Source organism: Oncorhynchus gorbuscha, linkage group LG04 (genome assembly GCF_021184085.1).
Source record: "Oncorhynchus gorbuscha isolate QuinsamMale2020 ecotype Even-year linkage group LG04, OgorEven_v1.0, whole genome shotgun sequence".
In the NCBI taxonomy this organism is placed as follows: Eukaryota; Metazoa; Chordata; class Actinopteri; order Salmoniformes; family Salmonidae; genus Oncorhynchus; species Oncorhynchus gorbuscha.
In genome coordinates, this window is record NC_060176.1 from 34022147 (window position 1) to 34046461 (window position 24315).

General features: G+C 45.9%; 1 protein-coding gene and 1 long non-coding RNA gene across 5 annotated transcripts in view; both read right to left on the reverse strand.

Annotated features, from left to right (window-relative positions):
* Positions 1–5750: 5750 nt before the first annotated feature.
* LOC124033197 lies at positions 5751–7972 on the reverse strand. Its single transcript, XR_006838332.1, has 3 exons — positions 7600–7972; positions 6618–6729; positions 5751–6523 (listed from the first exon to the last, which is right to left on the reverse strand). It is a non-coding gene; the product is annotated as an uncharacterized LOC124033197 (long non-coding RNA).
* A 412-nt stretch (positions 7973–8384) lies between these two features.
* si:dkey-220o5.5 (actin filament-associated protein 1-like 2) overlaps positions 8385–24315 on the reverse strand; it is a 135105-nt gene continuing 119174 nt past the window's right edge. The window contains exons 13-16 of one of the 4 annotated variants that reach the window (XM_046346562.1): positions 23967–24057; positions 10391–10557; positions 9356–9466; positions 8385–9194 (exon numbers count right to left, since the gene is read on the reverse strand). In XM_046346562.1, coding sequence (XP_046202518.1) covers positions 9168–9194; positions 9356–9466; positions 10391–10557; positions 23967–24057 — 396 coding nt within the window. In that variant the 3' untranslated portion in view covers positions 8385–9167. Of the gene's footprint in view, positions 9195–9355; positions 9467–10390; positions 10558–23963; positions 24244–24315 lie in introns of those variants that run through there. The other 3 variants (XR_006838491.1, XR_006838492.1, XM_046346563.1) reach the window with 3 other exon arrangements.

Genomic DNA, 24315 nt, shown 5'->3' on the forward strand with positions numbered 1-24315 from the left:
TTGGTCTGCCCTCTATGATTAATTTGCTCCCATTGGAAACGACAATGGGTTAGTTATAAAAAAAATCTTTGATATAGCTGACCTGACTGAGATTCCCTAATAACACTCCACTTCCATACAGCTATGACTTTCTCATATCAGGGGCCTGTTGCACAAAACTAGGATAAGGGATTAAGCCAGGATATCTTGGTGATCCTGGCTCAATTGATCCGTAATCCGGTTGCACTAAAGATGGATAGGGGGCAGGAGGATATGTTATGGTATAAATTACCATGGAGATTTATTCTGTGGAGCTAGCCTGCTCCAGACCAGGCTAAATTCCAGGATCTATTTAATCTCATCCCTAATGTCAGTCAGCAGTCACCACAAATGGAAACCAATAGTTATTTCACTGCTCACTATACATTGTTATCACATATAACTAGACCCACTGTCATTATTTAAACGTTTGTGATCATTAATTTCAATGATTTTGGATAAAAAATTATTTTTAGATGTTGCTATCATTAGATAATTTACAGTTTCCCATAGACTATATATAAAATGATAGAATATTAGGGCCACAGAGGGGAAAAAAAGACAAGTCATAATATTGTAACCAGTTGTTTTAAAGGAGGACAGTTGTTAAAATGACAGATGCGGGGCATTTCGTGAAATTGTACTTCAGTATGGTTTCATAAACAAAGACATGCTGATGTGCCAGAATATTAAGTATCACATTGTCATAAGTATCAAAACTGTAAAAACAATATGTAGCTTTTCTGCAGAAAGAACCAGCCTCATAAATTTATGACTTTATCCTTTTTCTTCAGTGTGGCCCTAGTACTCTGTCATTGTCATGCAGGTGAAAGAGGACCCAAAAGCGACTTAACAGAAACAGAGTTTATTCAAGTCCAAACAGAAAACGACAAATCCTGAATCCTTAACAGGAAATGTCCAAACAGGGAATAACAGAAATCCTCTAGTCTGTAGAGGGGAATAACAGGAGAAGCGGCCACAGACTGCAGGTCGCTTCGGGTAGGCGCAGGCCGTAGCTGACAGAGACACCTGCTCACACGCAGCATCTGATGAAGGCAAAAACACGACAGGACAGGGCGATACACAATCACAGCACGGTGAATTCTAAACAAGGAACCGACAGGACAGGAACGGAACACAAAGGAAGAAATAGGGACTCTAATCAGGGGAAAGGATCGGGAACAGGTGTGGGAAGACTAAATGATGATTAGGGGAATAGGAACAGCTGGGAGCAGGAACGGAACGATAGAGAGAAGAGAGAGCGAGAGAGTGAGAGAGGGAGGGGGAGAGAGAGGGATAGAAAGAGGGAAAGAACCTAATAAGACCAGCAGAGGGAAACGAATAGAATGGGGAGCACAGGGACAAGACATGATAATAAATGACAAACATGACAGTACCCCCACTCACCGAGCGCCTCCTGGCGCACTCGAGGAGGAATCCTGGCGGCAACGGAGGAAATCATCGATGAGTGAACGGTCCAGCACGTCCCGAGACGGAACCCAACTCCTCTCCTCAGGACCGTAACCCTCCCAATCCACTAAGTATTGGTGACCCCGTCCCCGAGAACGCATGTCCATGATCTTATGTACCTTGTAAATAGGTGCGCTCTCGACAAGGACGGGAGGGGGGAGGGAAGACGAACGGGGGTGCGAAGAAAGGGCTTAACACAGGAGACATGGAAGACAGGATGGACGCGACGAAGATGTCGCGGAAGAAGCAGTCGCACAGCGACAGGATTGACGACCTGGGAGACACGGAACGGACCAATGAACCGCGGAGTCAACTTACGAGAAGCTGTCGTAAGAGGAAGGTTGCGAGTGGAAAGCCACACTCTCTGGCCGCAACAATACCTTGGACTCTTAATCCTGCGTTTATTGGCGGCTCTCACAGTCTTCCCCGCAGACAAAGGCAGACCGGTAATGAAGTCTAAGGCGATGTGAGACCATGGTCGAGAAGGAATGGGGAGCGGTCTGAGACGACCGGCAGGAGGAGAGTTACCCGACTTAGTCTGCGCGCAGTCCGAACAAGCAGCCACGAAACGGCGCGTGTCACGCTCCTGAGTCGGCCACCAAAAGCGCTGGCGAATAGACGCAAGAGTGCCTCGAACACCGGGATGACCAGCTAACTTGGCAGAGTGAGCCCACTGAAGAACAGCCAGACGAGTGGAAACAGGAATGAAAAGGAGGTTACTAGGACAAGCGCGCGCGACGCAGTGTGCGTGAGTGCTTGCTTAACCTGTCTTTCAATTCCCCAGACTGTTAACCCGACAACACGCCCATAAGGAAGAATCCCCTCGGGATCAGTAGAAGCCACAGAAGAACTAAACAGACGGGATAAGGCATCAGGCTTGGTGTTCTTGCTACCCGGACGGTAAGAAATCACAAACTCGAAACGAGCGAAAAACAACGCCCAACGAGCTTGACGGGCATTAAGTCGTTTGGCAGAACGGATGTACTCAAGGTTCTTATGGTCTGTCCAAACGACAAAAGGAACGGTCGCCCCCTCCAACCACTGTCGCCATTCGCCTAGGGCTAAGCGGATGGCGAGCAGTTCACGGTTACCCACATCATAGTTGCGCTCAGATGGCGACAGGCGATGAGAAAAATAAGCGCAAGGATGAACCTTATCGTCAGACTGGAAGCGCTGGGATAGAATGGCTCCCACGCCTACCTCTGAAGCGTCAACCTCGACAATGAATTGTCTAGTGACGTCAGGAGTAACGAGGATAGGAGCGGACGTAAAACGTTCTTTTAGAAGATCAAAAGCTCCCTGGGCGGAACCGGACCACTTAAAACACGTCTTGACAGAAGTAAGAGCTGTGAGAGGGGCAGCAACTTGACCGAAATTACGAATGAAACGCCGATAGAAATTAGCGAAACCTAAAAAGCGCTGCAACTCGACACGTGACCTTGGAACGGGCCAATCACTGACAGCTTGGACCTTAGCGGAATCCATCTGAATGCCTTCAGCGGAAATAACGGAACCGAGAAAAGTAACGGAGGAGACATGAAAAGAGCACTTCTCAGCCTTTACGTAGAGACAATTCTCTAAAAGGCGCTGTAGAACACGTCGAACGTGCTGAACATGAATCTCGAGTGACGGAGAAAAAATCAGGATATCGTCAAGATAGACAAAAACAAAGATGTTCAGCATGTCTCTCAGAACATCATTAACTAATGCCTGAAAAACAGCTGGCGCATTGGCGAGACCGAACGGCAGAACCCGGTACTCAAAATGCCCTAACGGAGTGTTAAACGCCGTTTTCCACTCGTCCCCCTCTCTGATGCGCACGAGATGGTAAGCGTTACGAAGGTCCAACTTAGTAAAGCACCTGGCTCCCTGCAGAATCTCGAAGGCTGATGACATAAGGGGAAGCGGATAACGATTCTTAACCGTTATGTCATTCAGCCCTCGATAATCCACGCAGGGGCGCAGAGTACCGTCCTTCTTCTTAACAAAAAGAACCCCGCCCCGGCCGGAGAAGAAGAAGGCACTATGGTACCGGCGTCAAGAGACACAGACAAATAATCCTCGAGAGCCTTACGTTCGGGAGCCGACAGAGAGTATAGTCTACCTCGAGGAGGAGTGGTCCCCGGAAGGAGATCAATACTACAATCATACGACCGGTGAGGAGGAAGGGAGTTGGCTCGGGACCGACTGAAGACCGTGCGCAGATCATGATATTCCTCCGGCACTCCTGTCAAATCGCCAGGTTCCTCCTGAGAAGTAGGGACAGAAGAAACGGGAGGGATGGCAGACATTAAACACTTCACATGACAAGAAACGTTCCAGGATAGGATAGAATTACTAGACCAATTAATAGAAGGATTATGACATACTAGCCAGGGATGACCCAAAACAACAGGTGTAAACGGTGAACGGAAAATCAAAAAAGAAATAGTCTCACTGTGGTTACCAGATACTGTGAGAGTTAAAGGTAGTGTCTCAAATTTGATACTGGGAAGATGACTACCATCTAAGGCAAACATGGGCGTAGGCTTGTCTAACGGTCTGAAAGGAATGTTATGTTTCCGAACCCATGCTTCGTCCATGAAACAACCCTCAGCCCCAGAGTCAATCAAGGCACTGCATGTAGCACCCGAACCGGTCCAGCGTAGATGGACCGACATAGTAGTACAAGATCTAGATGAAGAGACCTGAGTAGTAGCGCTCACCAGTAGCCCTCCGCTTACTGATGGGCTCTGGCCTCTTACTGGACATGAATTAACAAAATGTCCAGCAACTCCGCAATAGAGGCACAGGCGGTTGGTGATCCTCCGTTCCCTCTCCTTAGTCGAGATGCGAATCCCTCCCAGCTGCATGGGCTCAGTCTCAAAGCCAGAGGAGGGAGATGGTTGCGATGCGGAGCAGGGAAACACCGTTGATGCGAGCTCTCTTCCACGAGCCCGGTGACGAAGATCTACCCGTCGTTCTATGCGGATGGCGAGAGCAATCAAAGAGTCCACATCTGAAGGAACCTCCCGGGAGAGAATCTCATCCTTAACCACTGCGTGGAGTCCCTCCAGAAAACGAGCGAGCAGCGCCGGCTCGTTCCACTCACTAGAGGCAGCAAGAGTGCGAAACTCAATAGAATAATCCGTTATGGACCGTTCACCTTGGCATAAGGAAGCCAGGGCCCTAGAAGCCTCCCTACCAAAAACTGAACGGTCAAAAACCCGAATCATCTCCTCTTTAAAGTTCTGGAACTTGTTAGAGCAATCAGCCCTTGCCTCCCAGATAGCTGTGCCCCATTCTCGAGCCCGGCCAGTAAGGAGTGAAATGACGTAAGCAACCCGAGCTCTCTCTCTAGAGTATGTGTTGGGTTGGAGAGAGAACACAATCTCACACTGCGTGAGAAAGGAGCGGCACTCAGTGGGCTGCCCGGAGTAGCAAGGTGGGTTATTAACCCTAGGTTCTGGAGGCTCGGCAGGCCAGGAAGTAACAGGTGGCACGAGACGTAGACTCTGGAACTGTCCAGAGAGGTCGGAAACCTGAGCGGCCAGGTTCTCCACGGCATGGCGAGCAGCAGACAATTCCTGCTCGTGTCTGCCGAGCATGGCTCCTTGGATCCTGACGGCAGTGTAACGAGCGTCTGAAGTCGCTGGGTCCATTCCTTGGTCGGTTCCTTCTGTCATGCAGGTGAAAGAGGACCCAAAAGCGACTTAACAGAAACAGAGTTTATTCAAGTCCAAACAGAAAACGACAAATCCTGAATCCTTAACAGGAAATGTCCAAACAGGGAATAACAGAAATCCTCTAGTCTGTAGAGGGAATAACAGGAGAAGCGGCCACAGACTGCAGGTCGCTTCGGGTAGGCGCAGGCCGTAGCTGACAGAGACACCTGCTCACACGCAGCATCTGATGAAGGCAAAAACACGACAGGACAGGGCGATACACAATCACAGCACGGTGAATTCTAAACAAGGAACCGACAGGACAGGAACGGAACACAAAGGAAGAAATAGGGACTCTAATCAGGGGAAAGGATCGGGAACAGGTGTGGGAAGACTAAATGATGATTAGGGGAATAGGAACAGCTGGGAGCAGGAACGGAACGATAGAGAGAAGAGAGAGCGAGAGAGTGAGAGAGGGAGGGGGAGAGAGAGGGATAGAAAGAGGGAAAGAACCTAATAAGACCAGCAGAGGGAAACGAATAGAATGGGGAGCACAGGGACAAGACATGATAATAAATGACAAACATGACAGTCATATAAACAAATACACATTCCATATGAATATAAAAACACAATGTGTAACATTATGTTCCTTTATTGAATAAGGACAAAACAAAGCAGGTAAACCATCAGCTCCTTTCGAAACTGAAGTCACAGTGACTCTACAAGATGGATAGCACAGAATCCAAGCATATTATACCAAATGATACATACACATTCAAAGGTCTGTATATAACACACCCTGCATGTCTGCACACTAAAATAAATGCAGGACAAATCCATACACATCAACTGAACAGACAAATGAATGGATGCAGTAGCCTCCCTGCAGCCTTGTATTACACACAGTATACCGCACAAACATCATAAGAGGCATAATTCGTAAAAAAACGAACCCCAAAAAAAACAAATTCCTCTGCCACCGCAGGACATATTTAACCAAAATTGAAAGCACACATACTAACTAAAATAATTCAACACATATTGGTCCCTCAGCAGCCGACCACTGTCGTCATCAGGGAAGATTGCCGGATTGTCCCAGTCCATGGCTGGTGGCACTCTGGGGGCCCTCTCCTTCCTCAGGCAGGCCACATTGTGGAGGACAGCACAAGCCACAGTAATATCACATGCCCTAACAGGGCTGACCCTTAATTTGTGAAGGCAGTGAAAGCGTGCCTTCAGGAGGCCAAAGGTCATTTCAACTCTGGCCCTGGTCCTGGCATGGGCATGGTTGTAGGCCTGCTGTGCTTCCTGGGGGTCTGTGAAAGGTGTCAGGAGAAAAGGCTGGCAGCCATACCCCCTGTCTCCCAGCAACACACCAGAGAATTCACCTGTCAACACAAAATCTCATCATTACTACCTCATAAACACAGTGATATTCTTGACACAGCCATGATGGTTATAAATAGGGGTTGTGTGGCTTACCTTGTGATAGGCACTGATAGATTTCAGAGGCCCGAAAGATTCTGGAGTCATGGACTGAGCCAGGCCATTTTGCCACAACATTGCTGATCACACAGTCAGCATTGCAGACCATCTGAAATCATAAGATGAGGAATATTACACCAATCAATGCACATCACTGGCAATGCAGAGTGTTCGTCAATGGACAATATAAAAAAAAAAAACTTAAATAAAGATGTATTTTCTTGATTTGCTAAATGACCTAGCAAAATAAGTATAGTTTAGACAAAAAATATAAACTTTAAGTAAATGTGTGCTTAAAACAAGCAAATAAAAATTATGTCAATATAATAAAAATTCTCTTGAAATAAGTTTACTTTTTCCATAAACACTTAATTTTAGAAAAGTTCTCGTTTCACTGGCAGATTTTTTTGCTTATTTTCCTAGGTAATTTTGCTCAAGAAAATATTCAAGATGTTTTTTAGATATTTTTTTTTACTGAAAACAAGACAAAAATACTAAGTAAGAAAGACATTTTTGCAGTGCAGTGAGCAACCGACCTTGGGTCCTTTGAAAGGCGCTATATAAATTAAAGTGATTATTATTATAGCTCATCTATTTATTCAATTAAATTTTATTTATATAGCACTTTTCACAATTGTTTCATTCTGTCAAAGCAGCTTTACATTAATGAAAGCAGGAGAAACACAAAAAAAACGGTGGACAACATAAGAAGCAGAGTACAACGGCTAATATTAAACCGTACTGAGCGTAGTAACGTTAAATAATAATGTAAGGCTTTAATAATAATTTATCATAGCTTTATACAGTGTGATGGACTTACTTTACACAATTTCACTCATATCTGCAGTGCATTTCAATAAAAAATTTAACCGTTTCATAATTACAGTACAACTGCGTTTTTGGAGATGTGAATTAAATATTTGAATTGTAATTGTGATGTTTCAGCGGAGCGGTGAGTGTGTAATTGTGCACTACTTACGCATTCAGGCGGTCTGCAATACTTTGCCACGCTTTTTCTCTTTGCTTTATCACTGTGGCGGTGTTGCCTTTCTTCTTAATTATATCTTTTACCTCCTCGTATGCCTCCATGAGGATTTGTGCTTCCGACGGGGAAAAGTACGCGGCTCTAGTTGCCATGGTAAATCAGTTAATCTGTGATCTGTGGCGGGGTCTATTTGAGTGAGCCGTGAGCGCGCACCTATCCAGGATTGGTTTCACCTGGCTTAATGAATCCGTGTCTGCTCATCCTGGCTTGGTCTTTGTGCAACCAATTAAGCCTGGACGCACATGTTTTGGCTTCATTGAGCTCAGCTGAGTCATTTATCCCGGATGTCTTAATTCTACTTTTGTGCAACAGGACCCAGGTTAGAAGAACTGTTAAATGTTTATTTGCACTTGTATCGAAATGGCAGTCCTGACCCATGTTGTTGTTCTTGTCAGTCATTGGCTCTCCTTGACTAGGGGGGAATGTGTACTCCCAAAGGTATATTGCCAGCCTCAGAAGATGATTTCCAGACAAATCACACTTTCTTTTACCTGGCCTTAACACATTGTTAATCAGAATCATAATATACAGTGTTTACAGATGGTTTATACACACTTTTATTTCTCATGACCAGTTTACTATATGAAGTCATCTGATAGTCAACTAACTGTTAACTGTTTTTTTATGATTGCATTCAACATGGAGAAACAAGCAACTACACTTCCACAATGTACATTTATCCAAAACATTTCCCCCCAGAAACACTTTATTGAGCAAACACAGATGTTTTAATTACTGTTTTATTAACACAGTTGTCAGTTTACAGCAAATAGTAGGCCAACCTAACATTTAATACACAAAGTCTTTATTAATAAAAACATAGGAACATTACAATAAATGTCACTGTATCACAACATATTTCAGGAATGTAAAACATCTCAGTGATACTAAGTACAAATATCATGGTAAAAACACTTTATAAAAAGATATCTGCAACTATGTTTACATTATACCACAGAACTGTATACGGTGAACATGACTTCAATTCATATCGATATATAATGTATTTTTCATGACTTCAACATTGTGTATTTATTGTAACTCAATTAGTGATGAAAACAGTGCAAAGTTAAGTCTGATGAATTGCAATACATACATAGACAAATTAGACCATACAAACTGTTCTTTAAGAAATGAAAGACAGAAAAACAATGAAAGTGTTACACCTCAAACTGAGAGACATTCCTGAGTTCCTGAGTCAGGCTTTACAAGGTTTTCAATTGAATTACCTTCACAGGAATCTCTTATTAATGCAGCTGTTTTAATGGAGAAACAAGCCTGTTTATCTAAGGGCCTGTTGCAAATGGCACCCTATTCCCTATATAGTGCACTACTTTTCACCAGACCCTTATGGGCTAAATAGAGAAAGGGGTGCCATTGGGGAAGCAAGTATAGTGTATTGTATTATCATCAAGATGGATGACATTTCTAATGACAAAAATGTTTGGTAGAAAATAGGAAATGTATACAAGATAATTGTTACCGAAACAGCTAGTAGAGTACTAAGTAGAAGGCATTGTCTCCCACTCCTACAAAAATAATGAGAAAAAAAGAACACATGGTACATTTAATTTAACAATTATACTTACTTATATTCCTTAATTTAATTGTCTTGATATGATTATCTCATTGGGGCAGAGTGATGTTCATAATAGATTCCTTTTATCAGACCATTTAGGCCAAAACGTACCTTCTTTCTCTGAAACACCTTGCCATGCTCAATAAATAGGGCAGAAGGGGCTCTTTTCAGTGAGTTTTTAGCGGAGGCAGTCCTTCGCAGTAGTGGGGTAAAAAACCCACCCTGTGGAGACAAGGCCAATAAAATGAGCACAGACCTTAGAAAAGACCCATGGTGGCAGGAGCATGGGGGCCACAGTAGTCAACTTCACCACAATATCAAAGTGACCCAGCCAAGAGGATATAAAACACATACTCCAATACAATGACGTACTGGTAAGAAGAGTAGTAGCAGGTGATTCCTTTTTCTTCTTCCTGGAGCTTACCAAGTTCTGATATGCTGATTGGTATTGTTGAGTTGGATTTGTTTACAATGTGTCAAACAACTTTGGTCAGCCAACTTTGGTCACCCTTTCAAGCTCTGTAGGAAAATGATTTATTTGAGGCTAATGATTGCAAAGACTTCATCTTTGAACTGCCCCTATGGTCATTGTATCTAAAGATCGGGATAGCCTATTTATGTGCACTGTATGCTAATTGCTTCTGAACACACAGGCATCTGTACAAACGAGGGGGAAAGGCATTTTACACAGACATTATGTTAATGTCAAGAATGGAATAAAGGGAGAAAATGTGTCCAACCTACAACAGGAGAGAAGATTAAACATTTCCTTGAAGATTCTCCCCTGATTTATTAACGAGTCACCTTAATAATTAGACAAATTCTGTTTGGATACCATGTCACATTATGAAGCCTTATGTATTTTCAGTTTAACACACCAGTGTTGTGTTGAGCATTCTGAACAGCAAGTGGCAGCATTGTGCCACAAAGCTTCTCAGAGAAGGAGTGCTGATCTCAGATTAAAAAAAAAATCAATTTTAGATCAAAATGAATAAGATAACATGGACAGGTGAAAATGTGAGACCAGATCCTACATCAGCACTTCTAGTCTGAGACACTTTATGAATATGTGCCCTGGATATTTTCATGGATAAGACCTCTGGATGGTATAACAGGGTTGTGGGTGGAAGCGTAGAGTTGTGTTACCTGCGCCCGTTCTGTACAGAAGGCCAGAGACTGTCTGAAGGAGGTACATTTGGCGCTCTTCCCTGCAGTGATGAGGTTCATCTCTGACCCAGCTCTCAGCTGTACCCTTCTCTTCCCAGTCAAGTCCAGTTTCTGAACCCCCCGCTCCACCTCACACGATTTCCTACCTGTTACAGAGCAGTCACTGTCACAACTCTGGATTAAATACCTACGTTAAAGACTATATATATATATATTTACTAACAATGAATGAACTTAGTTATAGCACCAAATTTTAAGGTGGAACTCAACTTTGTCTCAAAGACTCGAATGATGGCAGTTTTGTTGAGAGGAAAACATGATATCATGTGTTTCTAAGAAGCCCTTACAAGGACCTTCTGCCATGAGGCGAGATCCTGCTGCCATGACCAAACCACCAGAAACGACGGCTTCGCATCAGCACTCTCCAAACTCCGAGCACATAGGATCATTTCCCTCCACAACTCCAAGAAGGAATCCAATCTCACTTCTTAATAGTGAGTAAGAACTGGAGTAACTGTGGCAGTACATTCCCTCTTGGCCTGCACACTCTTTTCAGCAGTGTTCACATGTCCCATATCTTCAGCAGCCTTGTCCTAGATCTGTTTGTGCTACCATGTCAACTCCTTGTGATGTTTGGCCTGAAAGCACAAACAGATCTGGTAACAGGCTATATCTTCAGGCCTCAGCACTTCAATAACCCATAGCCCGGGGGTGTTATATGAATTAGTCCCAGACTTTTCTTCTTTAACTAAACTGCTCAAACTTAACAAAAACAGGGGGGGAGGGGGGTAGACCAGAGTAACCGTGTTCCCACCACTATAATTATAACGTGCTATGCGTTTGTGTCTGTGTAGTGTTTTACATTGATGCAACAGCACGCAACTGCAACATAAAACACTGGGATGATGGAAAATTCTGTTCAGAGAATCTGTTATAACATATCATTATGTAGACACTTTTATAATGCAAGCCAGATGTAGTGGAATTGTTTCACTTAAAAGTCAAAAACTTTAATGCAGGAGAATGATAATAATATCCAGTTACATATTCTTCCCTAATCATAGTCTTTGCACAGATTTGGGGAATAACCTCCATACAAACATCTTTAATTTTCTATTTGGCTCCCGTTCAAAATAACAGATGGAGTGGCAAAGAGATTGGACAGAAATTGGTCTTAAAGTACATATTGATGTGAAATCTAGCAAACCCTCTTCTCTTTGCATTTCGAATGTGGAATACAATATGTGTTCGGTACTAGCTAGTAGCCGGCTACCACCAAGTACTCTACCTTGCACGTTAGAGACTGCTGCCCTATGTACATAGACTCATTGAACACTTGTTCACTTGAATAATGTTTGCATACTGTTTAACCTCTTGAACCTCTGGGGGCAGTATTTCATTTTTGGATGAAAAACGTTCCCGTTTTAAACAAGATATTTTGTCACGAAAAGATGCTCGACTATGCATATAATTGACAGCTTTGGAAGGAAAACACTCTGACGTTTCCAAAACTGCAAAGATATTGTCTGTGAGTGCCACAGAACTAATGCTACAGGCGAAACCAAGATTAAATTTCATACAGGAAGTGAGCCAGATTTTGGAGGCGCTGTGTTCCAATGTCTCCTTATATGGCTGTGAATGCGCAAGGAATGAGCCTACACTTTCTGTCGTTTCCCCAAGGTGTTTGCAGCATTGTGACGTATTTGTAGGCATATCATTGGAAAATTGACCATAAGAGACTACATTTTCCATGTGTCCGCTCGGTGTCCTCCGTCGAAACTATTTTGCATTTTTTGAAAATCTGAGATGACAGTGTTGTTAACAAAAGGCTAAGCTTGTGAGCCAATATATTTATTTAATTTCATTTGCAATTTTCATGAATAGTTAACGTTGTGTTATGGTAATGAGCTTGAGGTTACACTCCCGGAAGCTTGTGAGCCAATATATTTATTTAATTTCATTTGCAATTTTCATGAATAGTTAACGTTGCGTTATGGTAATGAGCTTGAGGTTACACTCCCGGATACGGGTTTTTTTCTTAGCCAAACGTGATGAACAAAACGGAGTGATTTCTCCTACACAAATAATCTTTTTGGAAAAACTGAACATTTGCTATCTAACTGAGAGTCTCCTCATTGAAAACATCTGAAGTTCTTCAAAGGTAAATTATTTTATTTGAATGCTTTTCTTGTTTTTGTGAAAATGTTGCCTGCTGAATGCTAGGCTTAATGCTATGCTAGCTATCAATACTCTTACACAAATGCTTGTGTAGCTATGGTTGAAAAGCATTTTTTGAAAATCTGAGATGACAGTGTTGTTAACAAAAGGCTAAGCTTGTGAGCCAATATATTTATTTAATTTCATTTGCGATTTTCATGAATAGTTAACGTTGCGTTATGGTAATGAGCTTGAGGCTATAATTACACTCCCGGATACGGGTTTTTTTCTTAGCCAAACGTGATGAACAAAACGGAGTGATTTCTCCTACACAAATAATCTTTTTGGAAAAACTGAACATTTGCTATCTAACTGAGAGTCTCCTCATTGAAAACATCTGAAGTTCTTCAAAGGTAAATTATATTATTTTAATGCTTTTCTTGTTTTTGTGAAAATGTTGCCTGCTGAATGCTAGGCTTAATGCTATGCTAGCTATCAATACTCTTACACAAATGCTTCTGTAGCTATGGTTGAAAAGCAGTTTTTGAAATTCTGAGATGACAGTGTTGTTAACAAAAGGCTAAGCTTGTGAGCCAATATATTTATTTCATTTCATTTGCGATTTTCATGAATAGTTAACGTTGCGTTATGGTAATGAGCTTGAGGCTATAATTACACTCCCGGATACGTTTTTTTTTCTTAGCCAAACGTGATGAACAAAACGGAGCGATTTCTCCTACACAAATAATATTTTTGGAAAAACTGAACATTTGCTATCTAACTCAGAGTCTCCTCATTGAAAACATCCAAAGTTCTTCAAAGGTAAATTATTTTATTTGAATGCTTTTCTTGTTTTTGTGAAAATGTTGCCTGCTGAATGCTAGGCTTAATGCTATGCTACCTATCAATACTCTTACACAAATGCTTGTGTAGCTATGGTTGAAAAGCATTTTATGAAAATCTGAGATGACAGTGTTGTTAACAAAAGGCTAAGCTTGTGAGCCAATATATTTATTTAATTTCATTTGCGATTTTCATGAATAGTTAACATTACGTTATGGTAATGAGCTTGAGGCTATAATTACGCTCCCGGGTACGGGATTGCTCGTCGCAACAGGTTAACCCACTTTATATGTAAAAACTGTATTCCAGTCACCTCAAACCTATCCACATTTTCTATTCAGATACCATTCACTCTAGTCTGGAAGCTAATTTCCTGCAATTCTATCCATTTTGACATGGGGTTTTGTACTGTGTATTGAAATCAAATCAAATTGTATTGGTCACATACACATGGTTAGCAGATGTTAATGCGAGTGTAGCAAAATGCTTGTGCTTCTAGTTCCGACTATGCAGTAATATCTAACAAGTAATCTAAAAATTTCACAACAACTACCTTATGCACACAAGTGTAAAGGAATGAATAAGAATATGTACATATAAATATATGGATGAGCGATGGCTGAACGGCATAGGCAAGACGCAGTAGATGGTATAGAGTACAGTTGTCACGACTTCCGCCGAAGTTGCCTGTTCAGGCGGTGCTCAGCGGTCGTCGTCACCGTCCTACTAGCCGCCACCGATCCCTTTTTCGTTTGTCTTATTAGTTTCACCTGTGCTTCTGTTGTTTGGTTTAATGAGCTTCCCTATATTTAGTAGGTAGACCCGCCCTTGTTTTGTGCGGGATTGTCTTTATGTTACGTGTGTGCATTTTAGGTAGAGGTGGATTTATTTTCTTAACTTGGCACCCTGTGTTTTTTGGGTTTTCACGTTGTATGTTCTCACCCTGTATTGTTGGGCTTATCATTTTGAGTGCTGAAGTAAAGAGCACTTTTCCTCAGTGGAACTCTCTGCGTCTGATTCCTTCACCCACCTAGTCCCGTGTGACAGAATCCCGCACCGCATATGGAATCAGCAGGAGCAGCCGCACCTCCTCTCCCATCGATGGAGGAAAGGGTCCTCCATCATACCAGTGTTCTCCACAGGATTGGTTCTGCAATGGATCAAATGATGGAGAGGATGGATCGATGGGAGAGGAGTGGCCTTCCCACCTCATCTCCAGCACCCCCTTCTCCAGCACCTCCTGTTCCTGCTACCGCATCCGGATCCAGGGCTCTTCGGCTGGCGCTCTCACGGGAGTATGATGGAACGGCGGCGGGGTGTCAGTGTTTCCTCCTACAACTGGAAATTTTCCTGGCGACCATTCGTCCTACTCCCTCCGGAGAGGAGAGCGTGAGCGCCCTCGTCTCCTGTCTGCCTGGACGAGCCCTAGATTGGGCCAACGCAGTGTGGAATGGTCCAGACTCGGCGAGGGATCATTACCCAGAGTTCATTACCCAGAGTGAACGGCTGTTCCACCTGCGTCAGGAGACAAGGTGCGCGCATGACTTTGCCCTGGAGTTCAGGACCTTGGCCACAGCAGCAGGGTGGAACGACAGGACCTTGATAGACCATTGATAGACTTGATAGACCAGCCTCAGGGAGGATGTCCGCAGGGAGCTAGCATGTCGGGACACCACCCTCACGCTGAATGAGCTCATCGACATGGCCATCCGTCTCGACAACCTGCTGGCTACCTGCGGGCGTTCGGAACAGGTCCTGTCGTTTCCACCTCCCGGCCCTCCTGCTCCTATCCCTATGGAGTTAGGAGGGGCGGCTTCGAGGGGGACCGGAGGAGGAGTGTCCTCCTGCACCAGTTGTGGTCGGCGAGGACACAGGGCCGACCGGTGCTGGAGGAACTCGTCTGGGAGTCGGGAGGGCAGGCGGCGCACTACTCGATCACCCCAGGTGAGTCAGCACCAGACTCACCCAGAGCTTCCTGTCGGTCATATGTATGTGTTAACCTCTTTCCCTGGGTTTTCTCCCTCTCTACAGGATAAGGCGCTAGTTGATTCAGGCGCAGCTGGGAATTTCTTGGATCGGGGGCTCGGGTTAAGGCTAGGGATTCCCCTTGTGTCGTTAGACCTACCTTTCCCTGTGTACTCCTTAGATAGCCGACCATTAGGGTCAGGAGTGGTCAGGGAGGTTCCGTTGCCGCTGGACATGGTAACGCAGGGGAGTCATAAGGAGCAGATTAGTCTGTTCCTTATCGATTCACCTGCGTTTCCAGTGGTGTTGGGAATTCCCTGGCTAGCTCAACACAACCCGGTGATTTCCTGGCGACAGGGGGCTCTTAAGGGGTGGTCAGAGGAGTGTTCAGGCAGGTGTATAGGTGTTGCCATTGGTGCGACTACGGTGGAGAGTCCAGACCAGGTTTCCACCGTGCGCATTCCCTCTGAATATGCTGATTTGGCTATCGCCTTCAGTAAAAAGAGGGCGACCCAATTACCATCCCATCGTCGAGGGGACTGCGCGATAGACCTCCTGGAGAACGCTGCACTAACTAGGAGTCACATGTATCCATTGTCCAAATCAAATCAAATCAAATGTTATTTGTCACATACACATGGTTAGCAGATGTTAATGCGAGTGTAGCGAAATGCTTGTGCTTCTAGTTCCGACAATGCAGTAATAACCAACAAGGAATCTAACTAACAATTCCAAAACATTTACATTTACATTTAAGTCATTTAGCAGACGCTCTTATCCAGAGCGACTTACAAATTGGTGCATTCACCTTATGACATCCAGTGGAACAGCCACTTTACAATAGTGCATCTAAATATTTTAAGGGGGGTGAGAAGGATTACTTTATCCTATCCTAGGTATTCCTTAAAGAGGTGGGGTTTCAGGTGTCTCCGGAAGGTGGTGATTGACTCCGCTGTCCTGGCGTCGTGAGGGAGTTTGTTCCACCATTGGGGAGCCAGAGCAGCGAACAGTTTTGACTGGGCTGAGCGGGAACTGTACTTCCTCAGTGGTAGGGAGGCGAGCAGGCCAGAGGTGGATGAACGCAGTGCCCTTGTTTGGGTGTAGGGCCTGATCAGAGCCTGGAGGTACTGAGGTGCCGTTCCCCTCACAGCTCCGTAGGCAAGCACCATGGTCTTGTAGCGGATGCGAGCTTCAACTGGAAGCCAGTGGAGAGAGCGGAGGAGCGGGGTGACGTGAGAGAACTTGGGAAGGTTGAAGGGGTTTAATGGCACAGGCAGGGAGCCAAGCCAACAGCGAGTTGCAGTAATCCAGACGGGAGATGACAAGTGCCTGGATTAGGACCTGCGCCGCTTCCTGTGTGAGGCAGGGTCGTACTCTGCGTCCAAAACTACTGTCTTATACACAGTTGGTGTAAGGGGATAAAGAATATGTACATAAGGATATATGAATGAGTGATGGTACAGAGCAGCATAGGCAAGATACAGTAGATGGTATCGAGTACAGTATATACATATGAGATGAGTATGTAAACAAAGTGGTATAGTTAAAGTGGCTAGAGATACATGTATTACATAAGGATGCAGTCGATGATATAGAGTACAGTATATACGTATACATATGAGATTAGTAATGTAGGGTAAGTAACATTATATAAGGTAGCATTGTTTAAAGTGGCTAGTGATATATTTACATAATTTCCCATCAATTCCCATTATTAAAGTGGCTGGAGTTGAGTCAGTGTCAGTGTCAGTGTGTTGGCAGCAGCCACTCAATGTTAGTGGTGGCTGTTTAACAGTCTGATGGCCTTGAGATAGAAGCTGTTTTTCAGTCTCTCGGTCCCAGCTTTGATGCACCTGTACTGACCTCACCTTCTGGATGATAGCGGGGTGAACAGGCAGTGGCTCGGGTGGTTGATGTCCTTGATGATCTTTATGGCCTTCCTGTAACATACGGTGGTGTAGGTGTCCTGGAGGGCAGGTAGTTTGCCCCCGGTGATGCGTTGTGCAGACCTCACTACCCTCTGAAGAGCCTTACGGTTGTGGGCGGAGCAGTTGCTGTACCAGGCGGTGATACAGCCCGCCAGGATGCTCTCGATTGTGCATCTGTAGAAGTTTGTGAGTGCTTTTGGTGACAAGCCAAATTTCTTCAGCCTCCTGAGGTTGAAGAGGCGCTGCTGTGCCTTCTTCACGATGCTGTCTGTGTGAGTGGACCAATTCAGTTTGTCTGTGATGTGTATGCCGAGGAACTTAAAACTTGCAACCCTCTCCACTACTGTTCCATCGATGTGGATAGGGGGGTGTTCCCTCTGCTGAAGTCCACAATCATCTCCTTAGTTTTGTTGACGTTGAGTGTGAGGTTATTTTCCTGACACCACACTCCGAGGGCCCTCACCTCCTCCCTGTAGGCCGTCTCGTCGTTGTTGGTAATCAAGCCTACCACTGTTGTGTCGTCCGCAAACTTGATGATTGAGTTGGAGGCGTGCGTGGCCACGCAGTCATGGGTGAACAGGGAGTACAGGAGAGGGCTCAGAACGCACCCTTGTTGGGCCCCAGTGTTGAGGATCAGCACTCACCACCTGGGGGCGGCCCATCAGGAAGTCCAGTACCCAGTTGCACAGGGCGGGGACGAGACCCAGGGTTTCGAGCTTGATGACGAGCTTGGAGGGTACTATGGTGTTGAATGACGAGCTGTAGTCGATGAACAGCATTCTCACATAGGTATTCCTCTTGTCCAGATGGGTTAGGGCAGTGTGCAGTGTGGTTGAGATTGCATCGTCTGTGGACCTATTTGGGCGGTAAGCAAATTGGAGTGGGTCTAGGGTGTCAGGAAGGGTGGAGGTGATATGGTCCTTGACTAGTCTCTCAAAGACACTTCATGATGACGGAAGTGAGTGCTACGGGGCGGTAGTCGTTTAGCTCAGTTACCTTAGCTTTCTTGGGAACAGGAACAATGGTGGCCCTCTTGAAGCATGTGGGAACAGCAGACTGGTATAGGGATTGATTGAATATGTCCATAAACACACCGGCCAGCTGGTCTGCGCATGCTCTGAGGGCGCGGCTGGGGATGCCGTCTGGGCCTGCAGCTTGTTTGATAGCCTTGCGGAGGGAAAAGCTGCAGTATTTGTATTCGGTCATGTTACCAGACACCTTGCCCTGATTAAACGCAGTGGTTCGCGCTTTCAGTTTCACGCGAATGCTGCCATCAATCTACGGTTTCTGGTTAGGGAATGTTTTAATCGTTGCTATGGGAACGACATCTTCAACGCACGTTCTAATGAACTCGCACACCGAATCAGCATATTCGTCAAGGAGGAGACAGTAGCTATGGAGACATATGTTGCTGAATCGCTGGGACAGGGGTACATTCGGCCCTCCGCATCACCCGTCTCCTCGAGCTTCTTTTTTGTGAAGAAGAAGGAGGGAGGTCTGCATCCATGCATTGATTATCGAGGTCTAAATTCCATCACAGTGGGGTTTAGTTACCCACTACCTCTCATCGCTCCGGCGGTGGAATCATTTCACGGGGCGCGCTTCTTCACAAAACTGGACTTGAGGTGTGCGTATAATCTGGTGCGTATCTGGGGAGGAGATGAGTGGAAAACCGCATTTAGTTCTACATTATGAGTACCGCGTCATGCCATATGGGTTGAAAAATGCTCCAGCCGTCTTCCAATCCTTCGTAGATGAGATTCTCCGAGACCTGCCCGGGCAGGGAGTGGTAGTGTACATCGATGACATCTTCATCTATTCTGCCACACGCGTGGTGGCGCATGTGTCTCTGGTGCGTAAGGTACATGGGCGACTGCTGTAGCATGACCTGTATTGCAAGGCGAAGAAATGTGTGTTCTTCAAACAGGCCGTCTCCTTCCTGGATTATCGTATTTACACCTCCGGGGTGGTGATGGAGGGTGACCGCGTTACAGCCGTGCGTAATTGGCCGACTACGACCACGGTGAAAGAGGTGCAGCGGTTTTTAGGGTTTGCCAATTACTACCGGAGGTTTATCCGGGATTTTGGTCAGGTGGCTGCTCCCATTACCTCACTGCTGAAGGCAGGACTGGTGCGCTTGCGTTGGTCAGCAGAGGCAGGCAGAGCTTTCAGTCGTCTGAAGGAGCTGTTCACCAATGCGCCCGTGTTGGCACATCCGGACCCCTCTTTAGCGTTCATAGTGGAGGTGGACACGTCCGAGGCGGGGGTCGGGCCGTGCTGTCCCAGGGCTCGGGTGTGCCACCCAAGCTCCGCCCCTGTGCCTTTTCGAGGAAGCTCGATCCGGCGGAGCGGAACTATGACGTGGGGGACCGGGAGTTGTTAGCTGTAGTCAAGGCTCTGAAGGTGTGGAGACATTGGCTTGAGGGGGCGAAACACCCTTTTCTCATCTGGACTGACCATCGTAATCTCGAATATATCCGGGGAGCGAGGAGACTAAATCCGCGTCAAGCTAGATGGGCCATGTTTTTCACCCGGTTTCGGTTCACCATCTCGTACCGGCCAGGCTCCCAAAACACCAAAGCCGACGCGCTGTCCCGCCTCTATGACACTGAGGAGCGGTCCGTTGAGCCAACTACCATTATTCCACCTTCATGTATCATGGCACCGGTAGTATGGGAGGTGGACGCGGAGATAGAGAGGGCCTCACGGTTAGAAGCGGACCCCCCTAACTGTCCAGCGGGGGCTCAGTACTTGCCGAGGGGGGTCCGGGATAAGCTAATCCGTTGGGCTCATACTCTCCCCTCCTCGGGTCATCCTGGCATCGAGAGGACAGTGCGGAGTCTTAGAGGGAGATACTGGTGGCCCACGTTGGCTAAGGACGTGAGATTTTATGTCTCCTCCTGCTCAGTGTGCGCTCAGAGCAAGGCTCCTCGGCACTTGCCTAGAGGGAAGTTACAGCCCCTCCCCGTTCCACAACGGCCGTGGACACACTTATTGGTGGACTTTCTTACCGACCTTCCCCCGTCCCAGGGAAGTACTACGATCCTGGTCGTTGTCTATCTAAGTCCTGCCGTCTCATCCCGTTGCCCGGTCTCCCTACGGCCCTGCAGAGGCGGCCTTGTTTACCCATGTCTTCCGGCACTATGGGGTGCCTGAGGACATCGTTTCTGAACGGGCCCCCAATTCACATCCAGAGTTTGGAGGGCGTTTATGGAGAGACTGGGGGTCTCGGTCAGCTTGACCTTGGGTTTCCACTCCGGGAGTAATGGGCAGGTGGAGCGCGTAAACCAGGATGTGGGCAGGTTTCTGTGGTCATATATTGCCGGGACCGGTCTTGTGAGTGGGCGAGGTATGTTCCTTGGGCTGAGCTCGCTCAGAACTCCCTCCGCCACTCCTCAACGAACATGTCCTATTTTGAGTGTGTGTTGGGTTACCAGTCGGTCCTGGCCCCATGGCATCAGAGCCAGACAGAGGCTCCTGCGGTAGAGGAATGGGTACAGCACTCCACGGATACCTGGAAAGCCGTCCGGGAATCGCTAAGGTTAGCGGGAGAACGGCAGAAGAGGAGCGCTGACCAGCACTGCAGTGAGGCCCCCGTGTTTGCACCGGGGGACAGGGTCTGGCTCTTGACCCGAAACCTGCACCTCCGCCTGCCCTGTCGGAACCTGGGGCCGCTGTGTGTGGGGCCGTTTAAAGTCCCGAGGAGAATAAACAAGGTGTGTTACAACTTCCTAGGTATTACCGTATTAACCCCTCGTTTCATGTGTCTTTCCTCAGGCCGGTGGTGGCTGGTCCCCTGCAGGAAGGTGAGGTGCCTGAGGTCCCTCCGTCCCCTCTGGACATTGAGGTGTCCCCGGCGTACACAGTACGTGGCATTCTGGACTCGAGACGCCGGGTGAGGGGCCTACAGTACCTCATGGACTGGGAGGGGTACGGTCCGGAGGAGAGATGCTGGGTTCCGGTGGGGGACATTTTGGATCCTTCTCTCCTGAGAGACTTCCACCGCCTCCACCCGGATCACCTGGCGCCTCGCCCTCCGGGTCGTCACAACTGGGTGAAAGTGTTGTGGTCAGATGAGACCAAAATGGAGCTCTTTGGCATCAACTCAGCTCGCCGTGTTTGGAGGAGGTGGAATGCTGCCTATGACCCCAAGAACACCATCCCCACCGTCAAACATGGAGGTAGAAACATTGTGCTTTGGGGGTGTTTTTCTGCTAAGGGGACAGGACAACTTCACCGCATCAAAGGGACGATGGACGGGGCCATGTACCATCAAATCTTGGGTGAGAACCTCCTTCCCTCAACCAGGGCATTGAAAATGGGTCGTGGATGGGTATTTCAGCATGACAATAACCCAAAACACACGGCCAAGGCAACAAACGAGTGGCTTAAGAAGAAGCACATTAAGGTCCTGGAGTGGCATAGCCAGTCTCCAGACCTTAAGCCCATAGAAAATCTGTGGAGGGAACTGAAGGTTCGAGTTGCCAAACGTCAGCCTCGAAACCTCAATGACTTGGAGAAGATCTGCAAAGAGGAGTGGGACAAAATCCCTCCTGAGATGTGTGCAAACCTGGTGGCCAATTACAAGAAACGTCTGACCTCTGTGATTGCCAACAATGGTTTTGCCACCAAGTACTAAGTCATGTTTTGCAGAGGGGTCAAAAACTTATTTCCCTCATTAAAATGCAAATCAATTTATAACATTTTTGGATTTTTTTGTTCTTATTCTGTCTCTCACTGTTCAAATAAACCTACCATTACAATTATAGACCGATAATTTCTTCGTCAGTGGGCAAACGTACAAAATCAGCAGGGGATCAAATACTTTTTTCCCTCACTGTATGATCCTTGACTAGTCTCTCAAAGCACTTCATGATGACAGAAGTGAGTGCTACGGGGCGATAGTCGTTTAGCTCAGTTACCTTAGCTTTCTTGGGAACAGGAACAATGGTGGCCCCTTTGAAGCATGTGGGAACAGCAGACTGGGATAGGGATTGATTGAATATGTCCCTAACACACCAGCCAGCTGGTCTGCGCATGCTCTGAGGACGCAGCTAGGGATGCCGTCTGGGCCGGCAGCCTTGCGAGGGTTAACACGTTTAAATGTTTTACTCAAATACTGTATTCTCGACATTGCTCATTCTAATATTTCTGCATTGCATTTTAGTTACTGTTTATACACACCAAATATTATTTATTACTGGACACAGCTCAATCTATTATATCTACTACTGTACATATCATTCTTAGTATATCTTGTCTAAATTAATCCGGTGTATATACATATAGATTGCATTTGGATTTCTGTTACAGTGCTATTTGTGATGTTAGTTGGATTCGTTCTGACATTTCTTGATTTCTTGTTGTGTTTTTTAATTTGTATTTTATTATTTGTGTACTTTTACTACATTGTTAGGAGCTAAGAATGTCACTGCATCTGCTATAACATCTGCTGAACTGTGTGTGTCACCAATACATTTTTATTTGATTAGACTATAGTCTAGTGCAGGGATGAGCAACTGGCGGCCCGCCCCCCTTTTGAAGGCCCTCAGGCGAGGTCTCAACTTACCCTTGCAAGTTAGAATAGGTGCAATTTCAAAATTTGGTTGTGTATCATCAGTTTTTCTCTTGTTATGTCAGTCACTCAATTAGCCCATGTCAGCAAACATTTTTTAGATTGCTAAATTAGTTTAGTGGCCAGCCACTGCAGCCCTTCATGATGAGTTCAGTTTTTTGTGGCCCCCAGCCCCATCAAAGTTGCCTATCCCTGGTCTAGTGCCTGATAAATTGCAGGATATGTCCAAATGGCAAAATGCAACATCGAGAGCATCCTGACTGGTACGGCAATTGCTCTGCCTCTGACCGCGAGGCACTGCAGAGGGTAGTGCATCACTGGGGCTAAGCTGCCTGCCATCCAGGACCTCTCCACCAGGCGGTGTAAGAGGAAGGCCCTAAAAATTGTCGAAGGCCCCAGTCACCCAGTCATAGACTGTTTCTCTCTGCTACCGGATGGCATACCGGAGTGCCAAGTCTAGGACAAAAAGGCTTCTCAACAGTTTTTACCCCCAAGCAATAAGACTCCTGAACAGGTAAACCCTGATTATTTGCATTGTGTCCCCCCCAACCCCCCTCCCCCAACCCTTCTTTTTACTCTGCTGCTACTCTCTGTTTATCATATATGCATAGTCACTTTAACTATACATTCATGTACATACTACCTCAATTGGGCCGACCAACCAGTGCTCCAGCACATTGGCTAACCGGGCTATGCATTGTGTCCCATCCACCACCCGCCAACCCCTCTTTTACGCTACTGCTACTCTCTGTTCATCATATATGCATAGTCACTTTAACCATATCTACATGCACATACTACCTCAATCAGCCTGACTAACTGGGGTCTGTGTGTAGCCTCGCTACTTTTATAGCCTCGCTACTGTATATAGCCTGTCTTTTTACTGCTATTTTATTTCTTTACATACCTATTGTTCACCTAATACCTTTTTTGCACTATTGGTTAGAGCCTGTAAGTAAGCATTTCACTCTAAGGTCTACCTGTTGTATTCAGCGCACGTGACAAATAAACTTTGATTTGATTTGGTATGTCTGTGGTGTCTCCTACAGAGGAACACCTGAAGGGGTGAACATTGAATCCGACTTACTGTGATTGTTAAAGATATCAGTGTTGCTGTAGTTGACTGAATCCTTCGATGACACTGAGTCTCCCCTGGCGACGTTATGGGAATTCTGGAACTGATGAGAGCAAAACAAAGGAAATCCGTTGAAATATCAACAGCTAACAGTAGGTCCATCAAAGTCACACTGGCTTCTTTTGACTGTTGTCAACTGTACAGTTTACTACAAATAGAAATGTACACCTATGACCATTACCTGACCGTGTCCTTATTCAAGTCTGAAGGTACAAATTCTCTCTTGACCCTGGACACACAATGTATTAGGCTGGAATTCAAACCAACAAAGAATAACAAACTGTGCACTACAATAGACTTC